This window comes from Gymnogyps californianus, chromosome 4 (assembly GCF_018139145.2).
Source record: "Gymnogyps californianus isolate 813 chromosome 4, ASM1813914v2, whole genome shotgun sequence".
NCBI classification, from domain to species: domain Eukaryota; kingdom Metazoa; phylum Chordata; class Aves; order Accipitriformes; family Cathartidae; genus Gymnogyps; species Gymnogyps californianus.
In genome coordinates this window covers 51,807,960-51,835,501 of record NC_059474.1, presented here as the reverse complement: position 1 = coordinate 51,835,501, position 27,542 = coordinate 51,807,960, and the positions used below count along the sequence as shown (strand labels likewise).

Below are 27,542 nucleotides of genomic sequence, written 5' to 3'. Positions count from 1 at the left end.
AGAAAATAGTCATCATTCCTAAATCCATCACTGATACAGCAAAACTCCAGTAAGCAGATCAGTGCATTGTGCACATGTTTTCTGAATTCCAGCCTTCCATTTTGTCCACCATGTGAAAAGGTAAAGCTAAGGCCTAAGTTTTTAACACAGATGTGCATGTTGTTTTGCTTAGGCTGTAGGGCTTAACTGAACCAAGCTTTAGCAGATCCACAAGTTTTAACAACTATGAAAGACAACACCTAGCTCTTTTTGGACTCTGGACTTTGGTCTGATTTCAACAGTTGATCAGCCTCCTGGGAGCTTGTATCTCACTGAAAGTCAAAGGAAGAACCCGAAGTAACCAAATGCTTTTATAAAATGAGACTTGTGCTCTGATGTCAGTTAGGTCTTGCAATGTGAAGCACAACAATACCTTTAAAAACCAGTACACAGACCCTTAGCTGAAGAAAACTGGGATAACTCAAATTAAGTACTAATATCTTACATTTATGTGTAGATCAACATGGCTGTTTAATCAGTCTTCTTGGTAGCTTGGGAACACAAGCAGTATAAAGCATCCATGTACTAGAAACAGAAATAGCCTATCTAGCTAGCTAAAGCAGATATGTACAATAATGTAGTCCCTGTGCAAGATCGACATCTCTTCACAGACATATAAAATTGGAGGGGGGGCTCATTCTTGCTTCCAGTTATCCTCTAAGCACTAAGAGTTTTTTGGAATAAACATTCATTTGAATTTTAAGTAACAACCTCTGAAGCCACCATTTATTACCCGGCTCTGTAAAGGACACCTAACACCTTAAAATGCTACAGCATTAATTATGTATATAAATCACTACACAAAAGGACACACAGTTAATTTTAATCATTAATTAATTGTTTGCTGTTTTCGTTACAAAGACTCAAGGCTTAATTAAGTACCACAGGAATAGTCTTTCATGTTTTCTGACAGACACTGTCATAGATGAAAGTCTTCAGAGACTTTCTTCCTCCTCCCAATTAGGCTTATGTCCTCTACAATCATCCTACCAATTCAAGGCACTATAACAAAGCATATTAAGAAACATCGCATGGAGATATGCATGACAGATGCAGCTACCTGCAGCTGACCACATACCCCCAGCGCTCTTCCCTTAAAGCCTCTGAGACTCTATTGAGTACTCACTCGAACAACTGAACGCTATCATAACACTATTTATGCTGCACATAGTAGAGCTATATCGCTTATTTTCCAGCTTCTCTGAAATTTTCAGAGACTATCAGAGAGTCTTATATGGTTGAGGCTGCTGTTACAGTTAAAATTCATTGACTTCGGAGACCTACGCACTGCCAGAATCTTAACCTGCACAGTGCTGTTCAGGTAATTTATTAAAAGATGCTGCAACTTCTTTTGCTAAGAAATAAAGGATAAAACTGTGCAGATAGCTATACATGAAAAACAGCTCCAACAACAGAAGTGATAATTAATTTAAAATAAAACAATGAGGCACTGTTAAACCAGGGAAAGAGTGTGTCCATGTATGACAGCAGTTATGCTCCATGGGTTTCTAAACCAATATACTTTAGCTAGTACAATTTGTTATACAAGGAGTATGATAAAGCCTCAGATAAAACTTGCCTTCTCACTAAAAACTTCACATAAGAAGTTAATAGATACAACTCTCTTGCTCTGGATCATCTGGAAGGAATGTTACTTCACTGTTTTGCTAGGATTTAGCTTTTCCACACTCTAATTGTCAACGCAAATCCTTCAGCTGCAAAGATTATACAAACAGACACATGTAAACCAGAAGGAATTCCTTCTTATTTCAGAATATCATTATGTATTTTATTATTTCATAGCAGTAGTATTCATCCAAAGCAGCTGATACCAAACAGCAGATGCTAAGGATTATGGCAAACAAATCAAAATGATGATTTCTACCAGAAAGATGCTACTAAGCCACAAGCGCATTAACTAACACAGTCTTGAACAAACAATGAGCTGATGAATGTGTGATCCTGACGTACGTGGGCACAGATGAGGAATTTGCACTACTGAGCTACTCATCTTCATCTTTAGCCCTGGAAGAGTGCTGATGTTTCCTACCTTTAATACACTCTTCCGGGATGTCCACCTTTGTGGCATACGCAAGAGTCCAATCCTCAGATAGTCAATTGAGTTCTGTTGTTATTTACTTTCCATGTAAACATGGAACACTTTGGGAAATACACCTCATTTAATAACAGCAAGTCTGAGAAGAACAAGTGATCTTTTAAAAGCAACATGAGCACCTGTCCTGGTTTCGGCTGGGACAGAGTTAACTCTCTTCTTAGTAGCTGCTACAGTGCTGTCTTTTGGATTTAGTGTGAGAATAATGTTGATAACACTCTGAGGTTTTAGTTGTTGCTAAGTAGCGCTTATCCTAAGTTAAGGACTTTTCAGTTTCCCATGCTCTGCCAGCAAGCAGGTGTGCAAGAAGCTGGGAGGGGGCAGAGCCGGGGCAGCTGACCTGAACTAGCCAAAGGGGTATTCCATACCATAGAATGTCATGCCCAGTATATAAACAGGGGGGAGTTGGCCGGGAGGCGCGGATTACGGCTCTGGCATCGGTCAGCGGGTGGTGAGCAATTGCATTGTGCATCACTGGTTTCCCACACACACACCCCTTTTTTTTGTTATATTCCTTTTCATTACTATTATTATTATTATATTTCATTATTACTATTGTTAGTATTATATTTTACTTTAGTTATTAAACTGTTCTTATCTCAACCCACGAGTTTTACTTTTTTTTTCCTTTCCTTTCCTTTTCCTCACCTCACTGGGAGGGGGGAGGGGGAAGTGGCTGCATGGTGCTTAGTTGCTGACTGGGGTTAAACCACGACAGCACCAAAACCAAACTATTGAAATTGGTACTATTAAAGTTTATATTCAGGCACCTAGTAAGCATTCATGGATGGTCAAACATAGAAAAGCAAAGACTAAGTGCGGATCTGAAAGTTAAAGTGCAAATTTAACTGACCAAAGCCAAACCATTTGCCGCCTTTGAGAGTTCCATTTAAACACCAAAAGATATAAGAATATTTGTATTATTTTGGGGACTGGTGTATGTGTATGGGAGAGTCTCACAAGACCCTGAATTTATTCTCAAAATGATTCTAGAACAAATATGCTCCATTTATTACTATAACCTTTTTCTTTTCCCTTGTGGCAACATCAGAATGCTTAACGTAGCCTCTGCGTTTCTTTTTAGGCTAATGAATCATTGCCAATAAAAATCAGAAGCAGCTCGCAGTTCTGTCAATTGAAAAACCTGTTGATTAAGACCAAGAAGAGAAAAATAGTCGACTTCCTCCTTTTTACACTCTTTCATCCACTAATGAAGTAAAAGGTCAAACAAAATATTAAAAGTCTGGACATTTAATTTGGTAAGAAAGTGAGCAGATTAGAATCAGAATATGCAACAGAAGCTAACTTACTGAATAAGATGGTATTTACCTTTTGGTATGGTATGGATCTTTTCCTTACTACAATGAAGAAACCGTATTGCTTCATGGAAGTCATGAATTAAAACAAATACAATGTGGTAATTGCTTGTATTTATAGCTCTGTATGTATTAAGAGACTGAACTAATCTCTGTGGCAATGAGGTTTAAACTGTCAGTTGATTAGTAATATGGCCATTTCAAGAACATCTTTTACTTCTTTTACATCACATAAAGAACATTTTAAATAATAATGTTGCCTGTATCAGAAAAAAAAAGTTTCTGATTTGTTACCCACATCAGGAGACCAAAAAAAAAAAAAAGAAAAAAAAAATATTTGCATCTTAGATCAGTACTCGTTAAGTTTAAAATAAGTGTCTCTTACATAAAATCATAAAAAATATGAATTTGATTAAGAATCAGGGTCACAGAGGTAAGAAACACAACAGTGGAACTCTAGGCACATCTGTTCACTCATCTCACCGTCTATTTTTCCTCTGCATCACTTAAGGCATCACTCAGATCTATGAATGCTAGACACAAATCAAAATAAGGAAAAAGTTGAAATGTGGAAAACTCTCAAGGCAACTGACCACAGTCTCATAACTGAGGTAATGAAAAGCGGATAGGTAACACACTGCAGGAAACATCCTGTATTGGCAGGAAAAAAGAAGAAGAAAACCAAACAAAAATCGAACACGCCACATGAGGTAATTAGCTCTTTCCATCTGTAACTTCCGTGTTATCCAACCCTACTAGGTGAACTGAATGCTGCTGGTGAAGTGATTAGCCATGAAAGAGGTAAAGCTGGCATGTAAAATTTCAACAGTAAGCTTTAGGGTTATCTGCCTACTGCTGTCAATGGGCAGTTTATACTAGTTGGAGCAATCATGACAAATACTTTTTCAAATACATTGACTTTCACTGCAGGTATTTGGAAACAACCCAGTAAAATGAGGCTTGTTAGGCATAGCTGGAGATTGAGTTTATCTCATATTTAGTAAGTCATCTGTATAGCTGTTGAAGTTAGCAACTTAATTTGCCTTGAATTTAAAAATTAAAATTAATGGCAGCAAAAGAAAACAATTTTCAGCTCAATTTCAGCATAATGAACAGGAGCTGCATACATAAACAACAAAAGTGTTCTGCATTTTCGGATTACATAGTGAACCTGATTCTCCAGCAGTTCTTCAAATGGAATTCCCATTTCAGTCAATTATAGACTGTTTACTCCATTGCTTTTTGAGCCTTCAAACACCACTAGGTTTAATTAATTAAACAAATAAGCAACAGTTTGATTAATCAAGTGCACATGCAAAAAACATTGAAAAATCAGGATCAAGGAAACCTTCCCAGCAACTTTAAGAGGCTTTGTGATCAGGCTTTGCAAGACCACATCAATAACGGTCTACCAGGAAAATAAATAAAAGACAAATAAGAAAACTGAGGTTCTGCAGATATGTATCTGTACGCACTACAGCTTTACCACAGAACCTAACAGGCATCTAGCACTTCTCAAATACAATCCAGTTGTATTTGCAAGCAAAACACAGATTGAGCCCTTATATCTGTTATAAGAAGCCAAGATAGAATCCACAAAAACAACAGCAGGGTTCATGTCAGCAGGCATCTACACCCGGGTTAGTCGTTTAGACTCCTTTATAGCCCACGCAGAGAAATGGGCACATCTGAAGTATGTCTCATGACAAGCAGTGGTGCTCATCGGCCACCAAGTGTAGAAGAGTCCTTGATGGTTCAAAAGTAGATTTCTACGATTAGGCAATAGGAACGTCAGCCGTGGGCAGTGACAGAGAGAAAAGGGGAGAGAGACTGACCAGGTGTAGAAGTAACAGTTTGAAGTTGCCTGCACTCATGCTCTGAGGACAGTGAGACACATTGTAGGAAAAAGCCATACATCTCTGGATGTCAACCTAGGCACTCAAAATGCCTGCTGTTAATAATAACCAAAGACTGCAGTTAAGACAGGTCTTAAGTCCTAGGGACTTATCTTCTGCCTGGATATTTAGCCAAACAATCCGAAGACTGAGTGAATAGCACCAACAGCTTGCAAGATCACTGCTATCAGTCTGTCCATGCAGAAAAATGTCTGGGCAGCTTTTATATCGTCTCCTGAACCACCTTTTAAGGTAAATTGCCATTGATCTTTATTTGTCTTAAAATGCCAAGTTCTAACCTGCAGAGGCTCAGGAACTGATTCACTAACAGCTCAGACATCTGGGCAGGGGGCACAGGATTACCAACAGGACAGTTCCCAATATTAACTAAATCATAGAGTAGAAACATGATTCTGAATAGCTAGCAATAGTAAAACATATAAAGAAAGGCATGTTTCCATGCCCTTCAAAGTCTTCAAATATGGGGAAATTCCTGCAAGTCATATGCACAACCAAGGCAGACCCTATGTGGGCAGATACATGAAGAAAAAAAAAAAAAATCAAACTTATGTGTCTAGTAGAAGGAAGATTGCAATTACAGATGATAAAAAAAAAAAGAACTGAAATAATTTAAAAATACTGAATACAACCCATGGTGTAAGTGTAACATGGACAGAAGAAAAAAAAAAAAAAAAAAGGGAAAAACCTCTCAAAATTACAGCTCACCTAAATGACTGACACTAATAATGACAATGACATGGAACTACAATGCATGAAGAAATATTCATCCTACAAAAATGTTTCACATTAATATAATTAGGCTACGTTCATATATCAATAATTGACAACACTTATTTCTTCCAGCTAAGTGGCTTTAAATAACTTCATACAAAATACAATGAATGTACGTTACAATGGTGATCAGTATAATTCAGGAATAATTGGTTTATATTTTAAACAAACATGTTTGATTCTTCAACCTGAGGCTCAGAAAACATTTAGTAGCCACTTTGAACTTCAGCTTTCCTGCTTAAAGCCCAGGACGTACTGAGGAAACTACGACCTCCTCAAAGTGAATAATGCATTAAAATGATCAGTCCACGATGCTGAACAATGTATAAAACTGTACCATTCTGCCCTTGATTTCTATTGAGTGATAATATTTGAAACTTATCACAAAAAGTGTCATGCAATTTGCCTGTAAATCGATATGACTGCGTTTGACTGATCAGTTTTCAGGCGTGGTATTCCAGGCTGTGATCTCCCCATCACAACACGCACCGCATTAGGCCCGACCAGTATTTAGATGAGAAACCACTGGAAGAGCAGGAAGCACCTGTGACTTGGGGACTGGTTCTGTTTCTTCGACAAGAGCACTGGCGCTCTGTCCCAATATTGTGCAAGATGATACTGTGCCTTTTCATAGTTACAGTGTAGAAAGACAGATGCTTAGTTCATTAACATAAGTCCACAACACTACTGATTTTTTCCCAGAACTAAAGTGATTTATACTGGCTCATAAAATCCATGTTTGCTGGCTGGATGAAAGCTGTCAAAATATTTTTCACACAAGTAGGGATGGTCAATTATGTGTTCTTTCAAAATTTCTGTATTTTCTTCTAGTTTTGAAAGAAAGTATTTTTCCACTTCTGCAAATAAACAGACGTTAGCAATAACATAATTAGCAATTTCTATAGCAGAAGCATCTAAGATCTCAATAGTAGTGGATGCCAGGAAACAGTACAGAGGAGAAGGTCTTATAAGTACAGGATCCAGAAAGTCACAAAACAATCCAATCTATGACTGGGTATAGGGCATACTGGTAAGTGTAGATGACGAAAATGGCTCAGTTTTGTCATCTTGGTGGTTTGCAGGGGTTTTCTTCCCCTCGTTGTAGTTTGTTTTCCAAATTGGGTTTTAAACTAAGAATACAATTAGAGATATATATTGCTTGTGATGCATAAAATGTTTTGAGATTCTTCAGGATGAAAAGCTTCAGTTAAAATATGGATGCACAGAATAAATACTTGTGAACTAAATACATTTTACATGTTGGTACAATATGTATGATGAAAGCACATCTATAGATCTGCCGAAGGCAGAATGACAGCGCAGAGCACTGGAGCCCTTGGACCAGTCCCTTCTTCAGTCCAGGCTCATTATCACAGCCTGAGGACGCAGATCTTGATGATCCTCATTCCTGATACTGCAGATCAGAATCTCCTGTTTGCTTCTATTCACTGTCAACCAAGAGATCGAGCTCCCTGTAGAGCATTTTGTTTCATTATTGTCAATTTTAAAGCTATTTACTTTCTCTTTTGTTAAGAGTAAACATCACTTGCAAAATTACAGCAAAAAAAGGCGTAACAAAACATTTCTCAAACAATCCAGTTGGTACCAGAATCTTATTTGCAAAACACTTGCTGTAAGTTATTAAACTGTAGGATATATTATAGCACTTGGAATCAGAGTATATAAACACCTATGAAATAAACAATGCATCCCAACAGGATCCTTATGTGAGAGATAAATACTGATGAGCAAATAAAATAGAGTATCTTGCAAAGGATTATATAGACAATCTGTGGCACAGATAGAAGCAGATCTCAAATTTCCTGAATCGAGACTACACACTTTTCCTGTAAACTGTATGAATTATTTCTGCTTGTCCAGAGTAGGGCTGTAATTCCATTACGGTTTCTGGGAAGACCATAAAACATACTAGAAAAGAAGCTGTTCAGAATACAAAAGACTAACATATAAGTGGAAGGTTAGTGCTGGTTTAATTTAGGATATTTATCAATTAAAACTAGCTTAAAAACATATTCATTCTTATTTGTTAATGTTTACACAGCCTCTTCCTGTATCTAGTTTAAAAAAAAAAATCAAAACCAACAAGAAAAATATTTCTCCCCTTCTCACCTACTCTTTCCTTTTTTCCTCCTCAAAACCCAGAAATCCAACAACCAAACCTACAACATTTTTGTGTCAGCATAATTATTGATTTCTGAACCAGAGGTACTACAGGGAATCCACAAATCTGCACAACACCCTTGAGTGCTAGATGTACTGTTAGAATCTCTCTGAATTATGTGAAAGATATATGAGATCTCACGTTACCACACAGTTCCCTACTGGGTACAAATGTGAAGAGGAACATGAATCAAATGTCACTCTCTCCAAAGTCACTGGAAGTAAATTCTTTCATCTGCCTCAATAGTCACCTATTTAAAAATGGCAGTACTTGACTAAATTAAACCTCCCAACGATATTTTATATCCATTTGTTTTAGTGTATTTAACATACTACAGCTCTAAGGAAACCAGCAAGCCTACACTAGAAGATAGGAACCTGTGAAATTCAGGTTATCCTTGCCCCTCCCCTGTTTCATTAGAGCTGAATCAACTCTCACATCATAAAGCACCAAAGACCAAAGAGGACAATCTGACACATTAACAAAATTAAGGTGTTTTACGTTTTATAAGTGGAGCAAAATTAGATCTTTACCAAACAGCTTGCTAGGGATACTTTCAAAAGCAAAGCACAGTTCTGCATTCATTTGGAAATTGAAACCAAGTTCCTAACACAAATATTTCTTTCAAATAGATCTGTTCATAAAATTATATGGAAAATACAAAACATTTGTTGCTGTTCTCAAAGCGAATATGCATCTAAGAAAGTTTATTACTACCTTACCAATGCGAGATTTCCTTTTACCAAAAAAGTTGAAAAAAAAAAATCATCTAACATAAATAATGTATTGAATATTATGTTCCCTTGCAAACTACTCTCCAAATACTCAGCAAGCACTACAGGGTATGAAGAGATCCCTAGATCACAACCACAAAACCCCATTTGCTACATTAACAGGAAGAGAAAACTTGCTCCTTGAAGATGAGTGAAATTCAAGGTTACTTCTTCATTAGAAACTCTAAATAGCTCTCACACTGTCCACAGGAACTCCCTTTTTGAAATGTCTGCTGTGTCACCTCCAGAATATGTGAACTGCTTTTATTCCCATTTTCAAGTGACAAACTGTAGAAGTAATAATCAGTAGTGACTCGGCAGCGTTGCTTTGCCACCACCTCAAGAATTAAGAAACTAAATAAGGAGTTTTAAGTATTTGCAGCATGCAAGAAGTCTTGTTTCTGTAATGCTATCTCACACAAACACACTTAAATCTTCTCAGGATATTACATGATAATTTTTCAGAATGAGTACCAGTTAAGGAAAAGGTTTTTGAAAAAAAAAAAATCACAGGAAACAGTCCAAAGCTGTACAATAAATACAGTGTAATACTCCCTATGGTATTTACTACGGAAAATACAATTAGACCTTTTTAAGCTACTACGTTAAATTCTAAGGTGAAAGACTGCAAAAAAAATCCCCAGATAAATATTTCTAAATCCTATCCTCTGCTCAGACAGCACACTGGCTATTATTTTTAAAAGACTTAGGTACACTGCAAGGCATAAAAAGTTACTAGCTTATTCTTGCAATCTGGACAGCCATACTACACAGAATGACGCATATGAACAGCAAGGAAAACAAAACAAAACAAAACTACTGAGATCATTAAAGAGCAGAAGGCCAAGTCTAGCTAAGTATGGAAAGCTGCATCAGCACATGAGAAATTACAGCTCACCACTTTGCTAACAACCTAAAGAACAATGGTGTCATAGATGTATTCCTCCTGTAAGTAGTCGATAGCTAACCTACTTTATTTTTGCATCCATACATATGCTATTTACTGTATGTATGCACTGCATCACATAAAGAAAATACAGACAGTATTTTGATTTTTATCAAATCATAACATCTGACACTTGAACGGTGAGTGCTCAATAACTCCATAAAACCACTTTAATCGGTGTGTGATACTTCCATAAGTGATTTGATTACTTGGTACCTAACCAGAAGGGTGAGGAGTAGAGGTTAAAGCACTTAACAGCACAGACCACATACTCAGGTAGGACCTAAGATGCCATTAAAACTCCGCTGACTGAGACAAAACTGCTTTTCCAGAAATTGTGATTCAAGTCTACAACACACAAGCTCTTTCAAAATGAACTCATTTAAGTCTTTCACTGGGTTTTGACTCATTTTTCCCAGTGGAGGTATTCTAGATGTTCATATAGGTCATATCAAAGATGGAAAATCCTGTAAAAATCCTGTGCTCAAAAAATCTTTTGAAAATATATGTGGAAGAAAAGAAAGCAGGAGTATAGTTTTAGTCACCTACTGGGAAAATTTATTGGAAAATACATGCTCAAGATACAACATTCAGAAACAAAACTGTGAGATCATGGTCTTTGGTTTAGGTAAGAAAAATCAAATATCCTCATTAAGAATCCCCTGTTCAGATTAAATTAGTTATGTAGGAACCTATGTATGTGATCAAGGCTGCCGAGAAGGACAAAGCTTCTGTTCAGGAGAAACCTAGACTGTAGCACTTTCTAGGCTGACCTGAAGCAATTTCCGTGGAAATTACAAAAATAATTGACATAGGGCCCAACAATTTCTTCTGTTAGATGTAGAATATTCAGGCACTATATTTATGCAAGAGAAACAAAATGAATTTATTTAAGAGCAGCGATAGCGAGGGACCTAATCTGCTTCTAATCTGTTTCTACTTTTAATAAAGAACCAATCTCACGTCACTTCTTAAACAGGAGTCTAGTGGGTTAAAAGGCATGCTGAGATTTTAAATGAACCTCATCTAAACGAACCTTGAATAAGTTATTTTTGCTGTGGGTTTTCTTTCCCCCCCTACATAATTGTTTTCAAGGTCCCCACAGACTACTGAGTGTAGAAAATTGGCAGTTAGGAAAAAAAAAAAAAACTGTTAAAAGAAAATATTTATTAGGAGTAAAGTCTTCATATTACCTATTTCTACATTACTTGGATGATTAAGAATGAGTCAGGAATGATGCCCTCATTGTTTTGGGAAAATAGCAGAGTTTGTATGGACTAAGCCTCACTAGAGAAGAGTACCTTCTGAAAGATTTTTTTCGTGAAAAGATATTAACATTTTAATTGAAATAACCATACTGTGCTTTGCTACCAACTCTAATTTTCCTTGCAATCTAAACAAAAATTTTGTGTTATCTTCAAACCTTTTTCTTTCATATCCACGCCTAGAAAACACATGAAATTAAACAGCTAAACGGCATCCCCAAATTTATTTTGGGAAAAATAATCATTACTCATTTAATAATATGACCTTTTTTCCTCTAAACTATGCTGCTATTAGTACGACAATTCAGAAGAAATTAGTCCATACATTAGCTGTCTGTAACTATACATTTCCTCAGCTGAGCTACACAGTTTAGTCTTCTACCATATCTGTTAGCAATACTGTACTTACATATACCTTTAGCCACAACATAATTATATTTAAGGCAAATGACAGCAACTGAATAGCTATAAAAATTCAGTCTCACAGGGGACACTATATGAACCGAGTCCAAGCTCCCAGGACCAAGGTCACTTATGAACGAGCTTAAATCTGAAGTGTATGATCCCACTGACTTCAGTACAGATAGTTATGTGCCTTAGGCTAAATACATGCTTAATGCCCCACTGAGATTCTTTCGCAGCAAATTCTTGAAGCACCAAACAATTCCTGTTTCCCAAAGGAAAGATGTCTTTTTTTCTAAGTACTCTTTGATACACTAGTAATGAATTTCCCACAATCTAGCAAACATGCATATATAAAAATGAGTAAGGACACACAAGAGGTCTGAATCTATAATGAACTAAAAAAAAAAGAAATCAAAGGGATAAGTGGTAAACATAAAACATGCTGAATCATCCTTGATACAAATAGGAATTTGAATAGAATAGTAAACACAGTGACCTAAATCCTGATGAGATATCACAATTTCAAACATATTTTTGGAGCAATAAATATAGGGACAATTCATCCCCACACATAATTAGAAAGTAGGCTGATCTCCAAGGAGTTCTGCCGAGTACAGAATGGCTAACCTATAATTTATAAATACAGCTAGCATTATTAAATAATCATGATTATTCTATTCTACAACATAAGAAACAAAATAGCCTATTGGGAGACAGCATTCTCCATTATTATATCAGTAAAAATCTGGCAAACTTAACTAATGTCTCAGTTGTGTGGACTTTTGAGCTTGGATGCAAGCAAGACTTCCCATCTTTGACCTACAGTTTCAAAATACACTGTTACCTGAATACACTGTTACCCAAATACACTGTTACCTGAAATCAAGAACTAATTGAAGGTTGAAAAGATACAGGCTGTCTGCATCATACCTCAATATGAGACTTGAACAAGAATGTAAAGCAGAAAGAAGCCCACCAAAATACATTTCTTTAATAGAAAGCAAACAGAACTAGGTCAAGAGAAGGGCTAAAGATGAACAAGTAAGATTTTTTTGCATGACACCTCTAAAATGAGCTGAATCTGCAAAATTAGTAACTGATTTTATAGGCTAGAGTTGCAATCATAATAAATCCAAATGTCATCTAAGATAACATAGGTTCCTACATATTCCAGGAAAGTACAGAAAGCTTATTAGGAAAGAAGAGAGAGAAGACGTGCTAAATGTGACGGGGGGCGGGGAGAGGAGAGCAAAACAACCTCACTTGTATTTTAGAAGAAAGTTACACAACTGAAAGTATCTTCTTTTACTCAGTTACAAAATCTGGGACATATAAATTCTCACACTGGAAGGAAGTACAGACTTTTCTGTCATCTCCTCTGGCCTCGCTGTGTTCCCTTTGCCACCCTTCTAGCACCTGCCACTGAGCTGATTCAATGGTTCATTATTTCTGTATGCCAAGAGAAGAAATCTTCAGGAGCTTTTCTTGCAGGTTAGATAAGAGTGCAGGCTATTGTGAGACTAGATATACCGTGTAACATACCTCTCCATCACTTCTTACCCATACTCCATGTTTGCTGTGGGGAACAAGGGGAGCAGCGCACACAGCAAGCATGCTTGTATTACAGAGAGCTCCTGCTTATGACCCCTGCAGCCTGAAGAACGCACTCCTGGATTTCATTCAACCCATTGATTTCTTTTCAGAACAGAGGGACAGAATAATACTTTTGCTGGTATCTGAAAGCTGGGAGAGTTTGAAAAATTCTTTTAAGCTGCTTGCCATATATCATTCTAAACCAAATTTAAAGCAACTTCATTCCAAAGTATGTTATTTTTCCCAGAAGCTAAAGGTGAGATTTTCCCATGCCATTTTTCCTTCTTACCTCTATTCATTTCTTTTCCCCTTTCTATTTACCCCTACTGTTTACTACCTGTGATAACTCAGTGTCAAAGGATCACAGTACAAGATTCCACAAAAACTCAGTACAAGGCGATGCCTTTTGCCTGGTGAACCTCCTTCCACAGCCAAAACCACCCCTTTCCAGATGCACAATGATACAGTCACCAGTTTCTCCACATGAGTAACTCCACACAGCTCTGAGCAGCCCATCTGTGAATACCCGTGTGCTGTATTTGCAGATTGAGGGGCTTTGATTGAAAATCCTCAGAACCATGAGCTATTTGCATTTAATCTAATACACACTGACAATAAGATGGTTAAGTAACATATCTATGTCATTCTAGCCCCAAAACCGTAATTTACAAGCACATTGTGTCAGTAATGTTATATTAAGAAGCATAAAGAATACCTTTTCCTGAACCCCCAATCCTGCAAAAATCTCCAAACAAGTCAAACAAACAAATTAAAGATTGAGTAGGGAAGAAAACAATGAAATTGAACCTTAGAAATAGAGTTATTCCATGTTTTATTCATGGAGAAAATGTATTAGAAATACAGAGGCTTGTCAAAACTATTTTCTGTGAAATTAACGGTTTTGGGAAAAAGCACAAAAATAATATTACAACACAGCTGTACTTTCATTTTATCTACTGCCCGCTTTTCATCCTCCAAATAAGTGTATTTTTACAGTATATTGCTTTTTTATAAAGAAAAACTTCTGTGAGAAAAAAATTGGCCAAGTCAGGAAGATCTTCAACAGGTTAATCATGTTGCCTGGGCTTGTGACAGTCAGCAAAATCATAACGTATTACAATAAAGAGAAGTTTACTACCAACAATTTCTTTTTTTTTTTATAAGGGTTTCTTCAGGCCCTAAGGCCTCTCTGGTTTCCTCAACCTTTCCAAAGACACCGCTTTAATCCTTTTTCCTAAAAAATATGTGAACTGTGTTTGCAGGGCTGGAAATATTTAGAGAGGGAAGAGAAAATGAGCACGTTATGCATCCTGCAACCAAAAAGCACTACACTCATTTACTATCAATTTTCTGTTTTATTTCTCACCTTGCAGATTCAGCAGTTACTGTGTTACAAACAAAACCTGTCACTAGTTCTCAAAAGCTGGGTGCGAGGAATTAAAGCATTTAAAACTCTGAAACAGCTCAAAGAAACGCCTTTGGTTTGTCAGATACTTTCTACAATTATATACATACTACTACTAGGTACATACATTTACGGACACGCTACTTTCAGCACGTAATACAGCACCACGGGCTGAGGAACGCTGCACGGGGCCGTCGCCTCCAGCGGCTCCAGGTCTGGGAAGATCCCTCCTGCCCAGCCCCGGGGGCTCAGTCGGAAGGTCCGTGCTCCAGCCTGAATGACGCTGCTGCCACTTGCCCATTTGCAGCTTCAACCAGTAGCGAAAATGAGCTCATATGCCAGAGACACCCAGACATGCACAGGGGACTGACATGGCCAGACACAGAAACTGTTGAAGACGAGGCGCTGCCTGCAACAGCACCTGTGCACAGATCCCCTCCTCCTCTTGGGCTGGTGAAGACTGAAGGTCACTAGTGAAAGCACACGCCTCCCCACTCTCTGGATTCACACGCACATTCGTGCATCCGTCAAGTACCAGCACAGCCCCTCTGTCTGCCCGGCACCCCTGCCCACATCCCAGCCCCTCTTACCTCTTATAATAATCCTCTGCTTTAGCAACTGCCTATTTTGTTGGCAGCTTAAGTGATCTTAACACCATACTACTCACCCACAGCTAACTGCAACCTCTTTTCCCCAGTATGCAATGCATTGCCTGCAGGAATATGCTGATTTTTCTTTTTTTTGTGCAGATATGAAAGAATTTCAGTTTCACCATTGTTTGTGGTGAAAGAGAAACTTTTCATAGAGCAAGACTCAAAGAGCTCTCAAATTACCCATTCATCAGACTACGCTCTTGGAAGTTGAGAAACCTTCACTGGCAATCAACTTTTCACAGACTAATGCATGGTTCAGCAACTCTTTAAACAACAAACTAATAAATGCTTAGCTCTGTGAAAAAAGGAAAATTATACAGATACCCATCGATTCAGTGTAATATCAATTTGTGCATAACTTGCCACTTGCAGATCCATCAGTATATATGTTATCCATCCTGCAACAGACCACTTGTTGCTTGTTCTCAAAGGTGCATTCTGAATATTTTCAACTGCAACCACACTTTCTTTTAAATCTTAACTGGAAATAGATTTTCTCTCCTAAAGATGTTACAACATTATGGAAATGGGAAAAAAAAACCCAAAACCCAGTAATACTGATGCTGTCCTCAGTAGGCGTAATGAATGCATTGTCTTTTGCACAAGCTACTGGAGTGGTGGCAAGCAGGTGCTTTGACAAACTTTCATTTTAAAGCTGTTCCCTACAGTAAGGGTTGCATGGAAGAATTTTGAAATCAGGCATGTGAGAAGGAGATGGCTGGGCATTATTCACTTTGGGTCAGATTGAACAATCCTAAAATAAGCCTAAGTACAGAAGGTAAAACCAGAAAATTTCTACATGGTCACCTGTCAGAGCTTATCTCAAACTGTTCCTTTGGCACAGAGAGGTGTACGATTTCCTTCTTACAACATACTACAGAAAACTAGGTAAGCTATACATTCCAAAAGCACAGACTTCTGGTGATTTCCAAGAGGCCAAAACATTCTCAGGAAGCCTGTGTACCCCTGACCTACTTCCAAAGCATTTGCTACCTATTGATCCCCCTCCTAAAGATGAAACTAGGCTGCAACAAATCTCAAGGCTTATTCACCTGCATGGCATTTATTTATGAATTCCTTCCCCCTCAAGGGAAGTTGGAGGTAAAAACAGAAATAAAAATCAACAAAATACAAACAATATTAAGTATTTGACAGAATCCTCACAGGCACAAAAGAAGGGACAACAGGCTCTCTCATCACAAGAGACTGAGGCACAAGACATACAACAGTGAAGTCAACTAATATTTTCAAACACTACAGCAGATATGACCCAATCTTTGAGTAATGATGGATGGTAGGCACAATTTTGGAAAGATTTAAAAAGTAACTTATTTTTGAGCCCAGGCTTTAGTTGATGAGTATGATAGGCTTTTGCAGTATTTTTTTTTCTCCTGTTATAAAGAAACTTGTGTTTTGCTTTGGCATTTTTTCAGCAGAAGAAAAAACAAAAATAACAGGAGCAGTAACAGTAGCGGACACACCAGCAACAGCAATGGTAGTGTCTGCTCCACCTCCTGGAATGATGTATGAAGAGGCACAAAATACAACATAATTGGCCTCTAAAGACTGTAATGACTCTAGTTATTAATGCAGCTCCATCCCAACGGTATCTTGAGTATCTCAAACTTTAATGCCAAATCCCCATGACTACGGGAGTACCACTTTCTGCATACTGTAAGTAAATTAAGTGACTAGCCCATGGTAACACTGGAAATTTGCATCAAGAACCCAGCTCAACCCAGGAGACCTAGACTCAAGTTTTAAGTATCAGACTACCCTTCCTTTCTTTACCTAAGAGTGGAGCTACAAGGATCCCAAAGATAAATACTTCAAAATGTCAAAAGCCATCACTAACTCACACTTTCTAGACACACACAGTTTCAGTCTGACATTGAAGTAGGATCATTGCAGAAGTTGTATGGAAGGTGCAGGTGTTTTTATATAAACTGAGTTATGGCTGTTCTGCAGAATAATTGTGAGCTCGTAATTGTTCCTCTTAGTCCCTAAATCTCTTGGTTGTACTCACTGAAAACTGAGAAGAAACAGCATGCTCCTCTCTTAAGTTCTCATCACATTTCCATTTTGGCAAGACATCCAGTCCAGATCTTTGTAAACTCACAAAGCAAGACAGAAAAGCATCACTTGGCACCCTACTTAAACTTTGCCATCTAAAAATGCAGAATTGCTTTAAATAGGACAGTATGCTTTGATTTGTCATAATGTTTATTATTGCATTTATTTTCTGCCTGCAGGTATTATTAAAGATGATGTTTCATCTCAATGTATGTATAAAATCAAAGGAATAAAGAAAGGCAGTATGCCTAATTTAATTACTGTCCTGGTTCTTTCAGTAAATGATGGCTGAGCATACCAATATGAATAAGGATTTGTAACTAAATGTCACACTATAATTATGAAAGAGCAGGAAATTGAGATACAGACTCTGATGCTAATTGCTCCATGATAACCATACAAATGCATCTCACTCAAAGTATTCTTTCATGACCCTGGAGTTCAGGACTGTGCTCTTTTGCCCTCCTTGTCTATTTATGAAGGAAAAACCTCTTGGTATCTAAACGATGTCTGTGATGTTCTGTGATGCTGATCTTCTAACTGCTCCATTTAACTGAATAGGATTTACAAGTACATATCATTAATAAAATTTGTATCAGCCAGACTGGAACCTAACATACCCACCATTTGAACATACCAGTCCTTCACCCCTCTTCACAACAAAAGAGCTAAAAATACTAATTTACTTAGGAAACTGAGTATTTTCCTTGATCCACTGAGTATACACAGCACAGGTCAATTATCTATAATATCTCAGACATGTTTTAAACATATTCTGAGGGAAGCACAGCTAGAAGCTAGTGTTACATGCCCCCTGCGGCTCATCATCTAGGCTTGTTCGCAACTCCACTTTTCAGGTAAAATACACTGAAAGAGTTTTAGGATAAAGTTAAATGGGTAGCAGTTCTGGGTTGTGGTTTTTTCCCCCCCTCAATTAAAATTGGAATAAGATTACACCATTCATTTACATAAATAACAGAACAGAAACAGGACTCTCAATTCAGTACTACTTTTCCAGAATATGGACCAGGGTGCTCCAGGATGCTGGAGGATTAACCGTATATTAGCATAGGATTTCTACTTAGTTTCATTCCAATTTAATACTAACTTCTTCTCTAGTCATTATTCCTTACTCTCCTTACTTTCAGTAACTTAAGCTTCAAGACTCCTAATAACACACCTAGCCACAATCGTGCAATGGTTATTTTTGACTAACACAAATATGCTCTTTTCATTTGATAATGCTACCTATTTTTTCACTGCAAAGCCCGCAAAAATCCCTTTCCTCTGTGCCCAGTGCTCTTTCAGAAGCTGTAGATCACAGCTAGAAAAGTTTAGAAGATGATAAATTTTATTTCATTTCCTTGGAGACCTTAAGTTACTCCATTACTGTGTCAGATTTATTAAACAATGCTTCAGGGTAAAATGTGTTACTTAGTAGAATAGGTAGTTCTGAAAATACAAAAATCCCTCTGTTTCTAACTTTTCCAGCTATGGAGAAACTAGTTGCATGTGACTTTCCACTCCATACTTCAAAGCCATGCTGGAAGTCGCATGTACGCGTGAAATCAGGCTGGCCACCGTTCTGGCTCGTGCTGCTCTCCCTTCACGACAAGAAGTTTCACAGAGGAATAGCAGGCATGTATTTAGTGAGTCTTTTTCCCTTGCGAAATTAAAAACTAACATGAACTTCTCCTTTTAATTGTTATTAGGATATCTATATAGTGCTGTAATTAATGTAGTGAAGTCACACATCTGTTTTTGTTATGTTCATTATTAGTAATGTTTACTTTTTTATTATCTTACTGTCCAAAATCTGTAGTGACAATGCAAGATGCTACTGAGCTAAATAATCTGTGAACTTCCTTTTTGGCGGAAACACAGAGCTTTTTGTTACTTTATCATCACAATCTTTATTTTGTTCAAAACCTGTAAATATAAACTGAAATGTTATTACATATTTCAAGCAGAAAACTGAAGGGATGCTGCCCTAGTTTAACCTGATCTGTAATGTATACCTCTCTAAAGGTGGCATTTGGGAATGGTGAAGCTTTCAAAAGAGCTCAAGGAGTTGGGTGCCCAGTTCCAATTAAAAATCAAAATATGACATTGTTTTTAAACACAGAAACGTAATTTGCTGCCAATAATACATTCATGAGTAAAGCAACACATTCAAATTACATAGGTATCTCTTCTGTGGTTCTAAGCAGTTGTTTGACAAAAATACATAATTAGGATCTTTCTTTCCTATTCTCTATTTAAAGGCAAATTAAAAACACTGAAAAATCTTCTTTCCTTGCACTGACAAACACTTTGTCAGACTCTCGGAGACAACTTCTGCTTGGGAGCAGGAGGTCTGCTTTGCTAGAAATCTCAGGAAAAACATCCAGCAAGTGGTATTTGCCCCTTTTGAGTTTCTGTGCCGGTGCCACTGTCTTACGAAATGAGATACCATCTATACCCAGACAACAGCAGTGCTAGTGCCAGAGCTCGCTGCCCACGCATGCTGCCCACACTGTCCTCCATAAAAACTGATGCCGACTCAAGGCTTCTGACAAGAGCCACCCTTTGGCTGGCTGAGGACTGGCCTCTCAACCAAAGGCACCCTGCAACCCCCCAGCTTCAGGCATGCTAACAGCTAATGCTTTTGGTTTCAATGAATCCCAGCGGCTCCACCGTAGCTGAGGAGCTGGCTTTCGGTGTTTTGCTGCCAAAACAAGTAGTATAGTTTATAAATACAGCATATTTTTCTATTCCCTTATTACATTTAGAAGACGTTTCACATTTCAAAAGCAAGCAAATTTATTTCTGTTTTACAGTTTGTAACTACCTGTGTTAATGAACCACTACCAGCAATGAATTTTTTCTGTACTTTTTCTTCAATAGCATTTGTATTTCTCCCAACCCTGGTCCAAAAAAAAAAAAAAAAAAAACAAAAAAACAAAAAACACCAAAACAAAACAACCACCAAAAAAACCCCCTAAAACCAACAACGCCCCCCTCCCCCCGCAAAAACCCCAAAACAAAACACCAAAGGGGTTTCAGCTCAGCACTCCTACCCTCCATTAAAAAATTAATAATTAGGACATTTAATTAACAGACACAGGAGGAGCTCCAAATCCACCACAGAATTTTCACACAGCTTGTTCATCACATTCAAAGTAACTCAGCAACTACCTAATTAATATCACTGGGTCATTACACCAACACTTTAGTTTGGCTGGGTACTGATGGCAATTGATCTGCAGGCTATCTGGATTTAAAAGAAATACAATAAAAATTCCTGACTTTTACTTTCTACAAAACAAGTGTACTGCGTTTTTGTTGGTAAGGCTGCTAATACCTAATGTAATTACGTTACTAAAAGATCATAACCTGATATGATTACTGTAATTTGACATTTAAATAAGTATGTTTAAGTTGTGTATCCATCTCAAAAACCAAACCACTATTTCTACCTCACCCTTGGAAGTTTGCAAAACCCATACAGTAATCTGTCAAACTAATAATATTTTTTTTTAATGAAAAAACAAATATCTGTGTTGTGATAGAGTACTCTAGTGAGATCCAAAACAGTGTGTTGGGCTAGAGTACACTAAATAAAAACTACCTAATACAAACACATGACAAAGGTTAGAGCCCACAGTTTCCAACCACTTCACTAAGATGTGCCTCTTCCTGCTCATTACTGACAGTGCCAAGCAGACACCATACCACAGCATTACATTTTAAACATAAAAAGCATCTATTTCATCACTATTATTCTATTTTTTATTAGGTATACATGAGCAAGTGTTACATCGTAAGAGTGATACTACTACATCAGAACTTCACATGCTCATTCCTTTCAGTTATATTAACACAAAGCTACACCAAGAACAGGCCCTTCTTTATCAACATCCACTAATAGAAGAAAATATATATATATAGGGCACACAAGACCCATTGCCACCATGTCAAATGTCATTTTCTCAAGTCACGTATACTCCTTTTCATTCATAAACCTTGAGCAAGTACCAAAGCATGTATTACCGCATACATAGAACTAAGCACACACTTAAAAAGCTTCTAACAGAGATGGTCTTAAGTTAGGTTTGAGCAAAACGTGCCCTATCTCTGAAAGTGTTTGGGTTTTTAAGAGTTGAACAATATTTAGATTGATGCTAAAGTACACTTTCATATTTCTACTTTTAATTCTTTTTTTTTCCAGCAAATAAGACAATTTCATTTCTGAAATATGCTGGGTGAAGTAACTATGCTTTACATGTATGTTGGATCACTGCTTTACAGATGAGGCTGAGGCATTAAATCCAAAATGGCTAAAGCTCCAGCCGAAGACAAATCTCTTCTAAAAATTATAGCGAGCTACATTATTCAAAACTATTCAGCAAGCATTCAAGCAACAACATGATGGATGCAGCAGACCAGTCTGGGTACACAGCTAATCAATATCGCACTCGTGAATAGTCACTCCATAGTGTGGAGCCCGACATGGAGATGACATGCACATGTGCTTAATATTCAGTACCATGAGCAGTCCCTCCAACTTCAGCCAGACCACTTGCTACAAATCCCAGCTACACACATACGTCTTTATAGAAAGATGCAGGGGCACCGGTTTTATGACACCTGTGGCAAATAGTTAAGAAATTACAAAAGACCTTGGATAGATATGCCTTTGTGAACTTTTAGAAAAGGCTACTATTTACCGCAGTCATGATTTAATGACAACACTAACCATACAAAACCAAGTATTTGGTTTTTTAATAGGCTATGGTACAACACAAGCACACAACTCACCCACATTAATGTGCATTACTTGGATAAATTCCCCACTGCTTATATCACTGAATATAAAGGTCTTCCTTATACATTTGAGTAATCAATACTTGGAATCAAATAAGTCATGTTTCACTGGGGAAGAAGAAAATGAATGAGGTTAAATTAATGCTGTCACTTTCTATAAACCGGCAATGGCTTCCCGCTACAGAAACCACTAACTTCATTATTTTACAACAGGAAATCAACGTGGTAACATATTTTAAAAGTCTAATTTACTTAGAGTAATAAAAAGGCACCCTGAAGGCTCATCATGTATGTCATATTATGCTTAGTTTTAAACATTCCAGCTTAAGAACAGTATGCAAAAATCTCAGCGAATCAAGTTGATTAATATTTTGCATTTGTATGCAGTAGTGCCTCCACTCACCAAGTACTATATAAATATTATTTTATTAAATTTCAAAGCAATTGTGTTAGGTGGGATAATAAAATGTCTGTCTTACATTCTTTATCTCGGCAATACAGCCTTTAAAACAGAAGCAAAAGTAGTAAATTAATGCAGCAAATTCACTTACAGAGAGAAGGTCAGAAATGAGGGAATTTCAGACTTCTAAAGCCGTGCTAAAACTAGCAGGGCACAGAAATCTACATTCAAAGTAGAAGCATCTACATGATGTTTGCAGGTATCTCCTTATCTTCAATTGTATGGTTAGAGAAAAAGTTAGGGATATTTTTTAATTTTCAAGTAGTCATCAGGTTTCATAGTGCCTTTTTGTAGGAACCCCATTTCATGAGGATGCTGCTGGAGAGCAACCAGCTCATTAGGGAAAAGCTGACAGGACAGAACAAGAACACAAGTAAAAAATGAGTTGGAGTAATAAATAAAAAAAAAAAATCGCAAACAATGAAAGAGGTAACAGGTCTTTGTCTCTTTCTCCTTTCTGTATTTTAACTAATACAGCATTCCACTTTCTGGAACAATGTCTCCTTGCCTGCCAACTGGCTCCTACCTCCTCTTTTAAAACTCACTCCTTAATACCCATTTCTCCCAGAAATCCTTCCAATAGTATCTTATTTTCTATTCATAAATGGTCACTAAAATTATGGTAGATCAATACAATTATTTTGTTAAATTATTATTATATTGTCAACTTCAGTAGAAAGTCAGAAAGACGTGTCCTCACCCTAGCAAATACTATTCTTTTCAACCACAGCAGCTAAAAGCAGAAGCTATTGTAAATCGGGCCTTAACTAACAAGAGTCTCTAAAAATCTGGAGCTCCTAATGGCAGTTAAGAGACTTTCTCAATTCGCCATTAAGCAACCCATCAACTGTATTTATTAACTGTGGCACTTCAGAATTGCTATGTTTCAATGATACAGCTTGCTGCATACAGCCTCCTGACCAAGGAATAGTTTGTGATATTCAAGTCAAAGATGCGATGTTAGCCCTCGTATGTGTGTAATTTATCATTTTAGAGACTTTCATAGTCTCTTGAAGAATAGGAACTTGCCTGATTCATTAGTTATCCCTCTGTAACAACCAAAGAAAGAACTGAATTCTTTTCCAATTACACCTCTTCATATTTCAAAGTATTTGTTAAAATACCGAACGGAGCTTCTCTTGGAACATTTTCCCCTATAGTAACTCCCCACAAAATTCCTTATAAAGAGCCAAAGTGAATTGTAATATGGCCCTAGGACTGATGGCCTTAACCAAATAAATGCTATAATCAGCATCAGTATGTAGAACACCAACAGGATTTTTATTGCACTACAAATAGTCACAGTAGTGTTGATAACTTTGACTTCCGGAAGAGAATAATTTTAAGGTTTCCATGTGCAAAGCAGCATTTCGTGTCATATTTTTATACTCATAAACACCTTCCTTTTGATAACAGATCTAGAAGCACATGCATTAACTCCCAGTTGACTTCAGTACACTACATGTGTGAATGTCAGATATACAGATCCCTTTCAAGTATTAGAGAAATATAAGGAACTTTTTAGGAACGTCTGGGATTGTCTTGAATGATTTTTGGTGAAGCAAGCCATAGGTAAACTATCAGGCCCATCATCTTAAAGAAGCCTTTACAAAGAGTTCAACAAACCAGCTACTAGCAAATACTATGGAAAATCATCTACTCTTGTTTTCGGGCTGGTTACATACTGAAAAATTAAATAGCGCCCTGGCTTTATTCAAATTCAATTAGAACAACAAGTTCTGCCGTAACAGTACTGGCTCATCCTCAGCATGTAATCTGTTGTTTTCTTACTTACGAAGGGGGCAAGATTAAAGATCTTTTAAAAAACATATCTTGCTTCCCAATTATCTGCAATAGCTTATATGTGCATGCCCAGAAATATGATCACTTCCAATCTGATGAGCTTACAAAAGTTTAAAAGCTCTGCATTAAACTAGCTGTATATCTTGATCACTTGATCACTTCTGTATTCTGGTGCTTATAAAAAAAAAATTGCATCAATAATATTTGATAATGTATTTTAATTGAAGAATTTTAGAAGAATCCTATTTAGGTATGAATGGAGAGGCCTACTGGAGAAAAACAAGCCTAAAAGTGAAAACAGAGAATGGATTGATTTGGAATTACTAAAAAGAATTTTGGTTGAAAAGTCTTAAATCCTGGAAGTGGGCCACACCTTAATATAGCAATCAGAAAAGCAACTTGTCAAAAATGTTTAGATGTCAGTATCTAACTCTAGGGGTTTATATACTTCAGTGGTATGTAAATGCTAAAAGACTCTAAAAATCAAGCCTCTTATCTCAATATCTTAACATGAATTAAGACGACAACTTCCAAACAACCACATCTAACCATTTTGAGCCAGATCCTAACCCAGTATAAAGACATCAGCTTTATTTGGTGAAATTGTGTCAACTTATACTGTGGCTCTCTCCTTCCAACTCTTTCTTCCAACTGAATGACTCAAAAACAACAGTGACAACTAGGCAAATCCTAAATTTTTTGCAGCTAGACCCATCACCAAACAAATAAATCAAACAGCAAATATGAGTAAGATAAACACCTTTGTGTTTAAAGGTGATGTGTATACTGCAACCTGTGTGTCTACATTACTGCTCAGAATAGAAATGGTCACCATTCTTCAAAGGGCCATGTAGATCTTTTTGTTTTAAAAGCATCTCACTTGCTCTGGATAATGAGCCAAGAGTAGAAAGATTATGTGTCATATCGCATCTCCATCTTAATTACTTTTCTATCAAGTATAATGTCATTTAAGTATTATGATCATAGCTGTTCCAGAAGCTGCTACAAATCTTTATGATAATATACTGAACATAACTTTTCCATCACCGTTAATTCAATGCTTTATAAATATAAAAAAGGAGGAAAACACAAGTGAGGCCAAGTGCAACATGTTAGAGAAGTTTATGGAAAATGGTTCTGCCAGTTAATTTGCTTCCAACAGGTCCAGGGAATGAACAAGTTTAAACACTATGATTTCTTATAAAATGTAATGTTTGTTTTTGAAGCTTTTTGACCCACCCAGTTAATAGCATTATTCAGTACTGGTTAGAAAGGACCTTTTCTGTGCAGTTAATTTGTTGTATCCCAACTCCCAGTGATTTAGGAAAGTATGATCACATACATATTGCTGTTACAATCTTCTATACTCACTGGCTACTTTGCTTTCTACCAAATAAAACAGAACAGATGTTCTATCCTATAAGCAGATATGCAAACTGGTTTAAAAAGCACAATACAGTGGTTAAATAGAATTATCATAGAGATAATTCAGATATAGTCACAGAATTATCATACACAGAACATTTGAAACAGGAGCATAATTCAAGCAGTTTATCTGCAACCATTGCTAAATTTGCATGAAAGGAGGGACCAGAACTGAAGATGGCACACACCAGCAGACACATGTCTCATAAACCCCACTTCCACACAAGTCTGCATGAATGTGCACTATAGGTACCTGTGTGGGTGGATGGAGAAAGAGGGGTCAGAAAACAGCAGGTAAAAGAGAGGGTGAGAATTACTCCTGCTTAAAAGCATGCCACTGCCATAACAGAGTATCACAACAGAGCTCTACCTGTGATCAAGTACAAGTCTCACGTACGTTTTAAGTCTCTCCAAACCCTGTGGAGTTAGCAGGACTTTTCCTGTTCATGGACTAGGCCCTACACTGTCCCACGTCACAGCCAAAGGAAATGCAGGATTCCGCACTGCAGGTGCCACAACTTACCAAGACCTTGCATAATCCTATTATAAAATCATTCTGAACACACCACGAATTGACCTTAGTTATTGCTATTAATCAAGGCAGTGCAATAGTGCCTTAACCACCTATGAAAGAAAGGATCAAGTTACACTTATGTCTCGGGTCAAACCTTCTTTATTTGAAGCATATTATTCTGGTACACACAAAATGGGATCGCAATTATATCAGCAATGGCCTTTTTGGTAACTGCCTGGGGTAGGTAGCAGTCATTTTAAGTATCTAGAAAACCAGATGGGTCTGCCCTTGGTGCTGGAATTCTTCTGTAGCTGTAAAAATCACTTCCATTTCACAACTGACCATACAAAGTGCAAATGCAGTGTAAAGAGTATCTTTCTGTTAAATGGCAAATGCATTTAGAAATAACACTACAAAATGCATACTGCTCTTTCCCTTCCAAGAAAATTACTTTTTTATTTCCAAGTAATTGTACTGAATACGTTTACTTTGTATTTCTAGAATAATAATACCTCATTGAAGATATTCAGTATTTATCTTTCTTACCAGAACGATGGTGATGTTGTTCTTCTAGGAACTCCAAGTCAAGCATTAGGTCATCTTCATCCAACTCACAGGAACCCAAGTTATTCAAAACATCCTAACATATATTAAAAAAAAAAAAAAAAAAAGAAAAAGGAAAAAAGCAGCATTTAGACAGATGTGTTAACCAAACTGTTCTGCACAAATTAATGAGCAATCAGATCTGGGAAATACGTTTAAGCAGGAGTTACAGAAAATTTTTCTACTAACATTGGACCAGTGAGAAATTGTATGAGACAACTGTCCAAGTAGAAATGTATTTGTCACCATTCTCTGTTTTTACAGGATCTTGAATATTTAACAAAAAAAACCCCAGAAGTACAAGTAATACCATCTATATAACTCTATTTAACGGGTTTGTGTCTTTCCAAGTTTAATCATAACTTTTTATGAAGCATAAAAATGTTATTTTTAGCACAACGTAGAAGTATCAGTACTTGGTTTTCATTAAATTTTGTAATTCTAAGCACTGCCTGCCCTTACCAATATACTCTGAAGAGAG

At 37.1% G+C, this 27,542-nt stretch overlaps 1 protein-coding gene across 5 annotated transcripts in view; it reads right to left on the bottom strand.

The window, feature by feature from the left end:
- CCSER1 (coiled-coil serine rich protein 1) overlaps positions 1-27,542 on the bottom strand; it is a 719,834-nt gene that overhangs the window by 565,493 nt on the left and 126,799 nt on the right. For all 5 annotated transcript variants that reach the window (XR_007766366.1, XM_050895848.1, XM_050895851.1 and 2 more), the window contains exon 7: positions 27,005-27,098. Coding sequence is in view for 4 of the 5 variants with exons in the window: in XM_050895848.1 (XP_050751805.1) it covers positions 27,005-27,098 (94 nt within the window). In the remaining variant the exon portion in view is untranslated. The remainder of the gene's footprint in view (positions 1-27,004; positions 27,099-27,542) is intronic.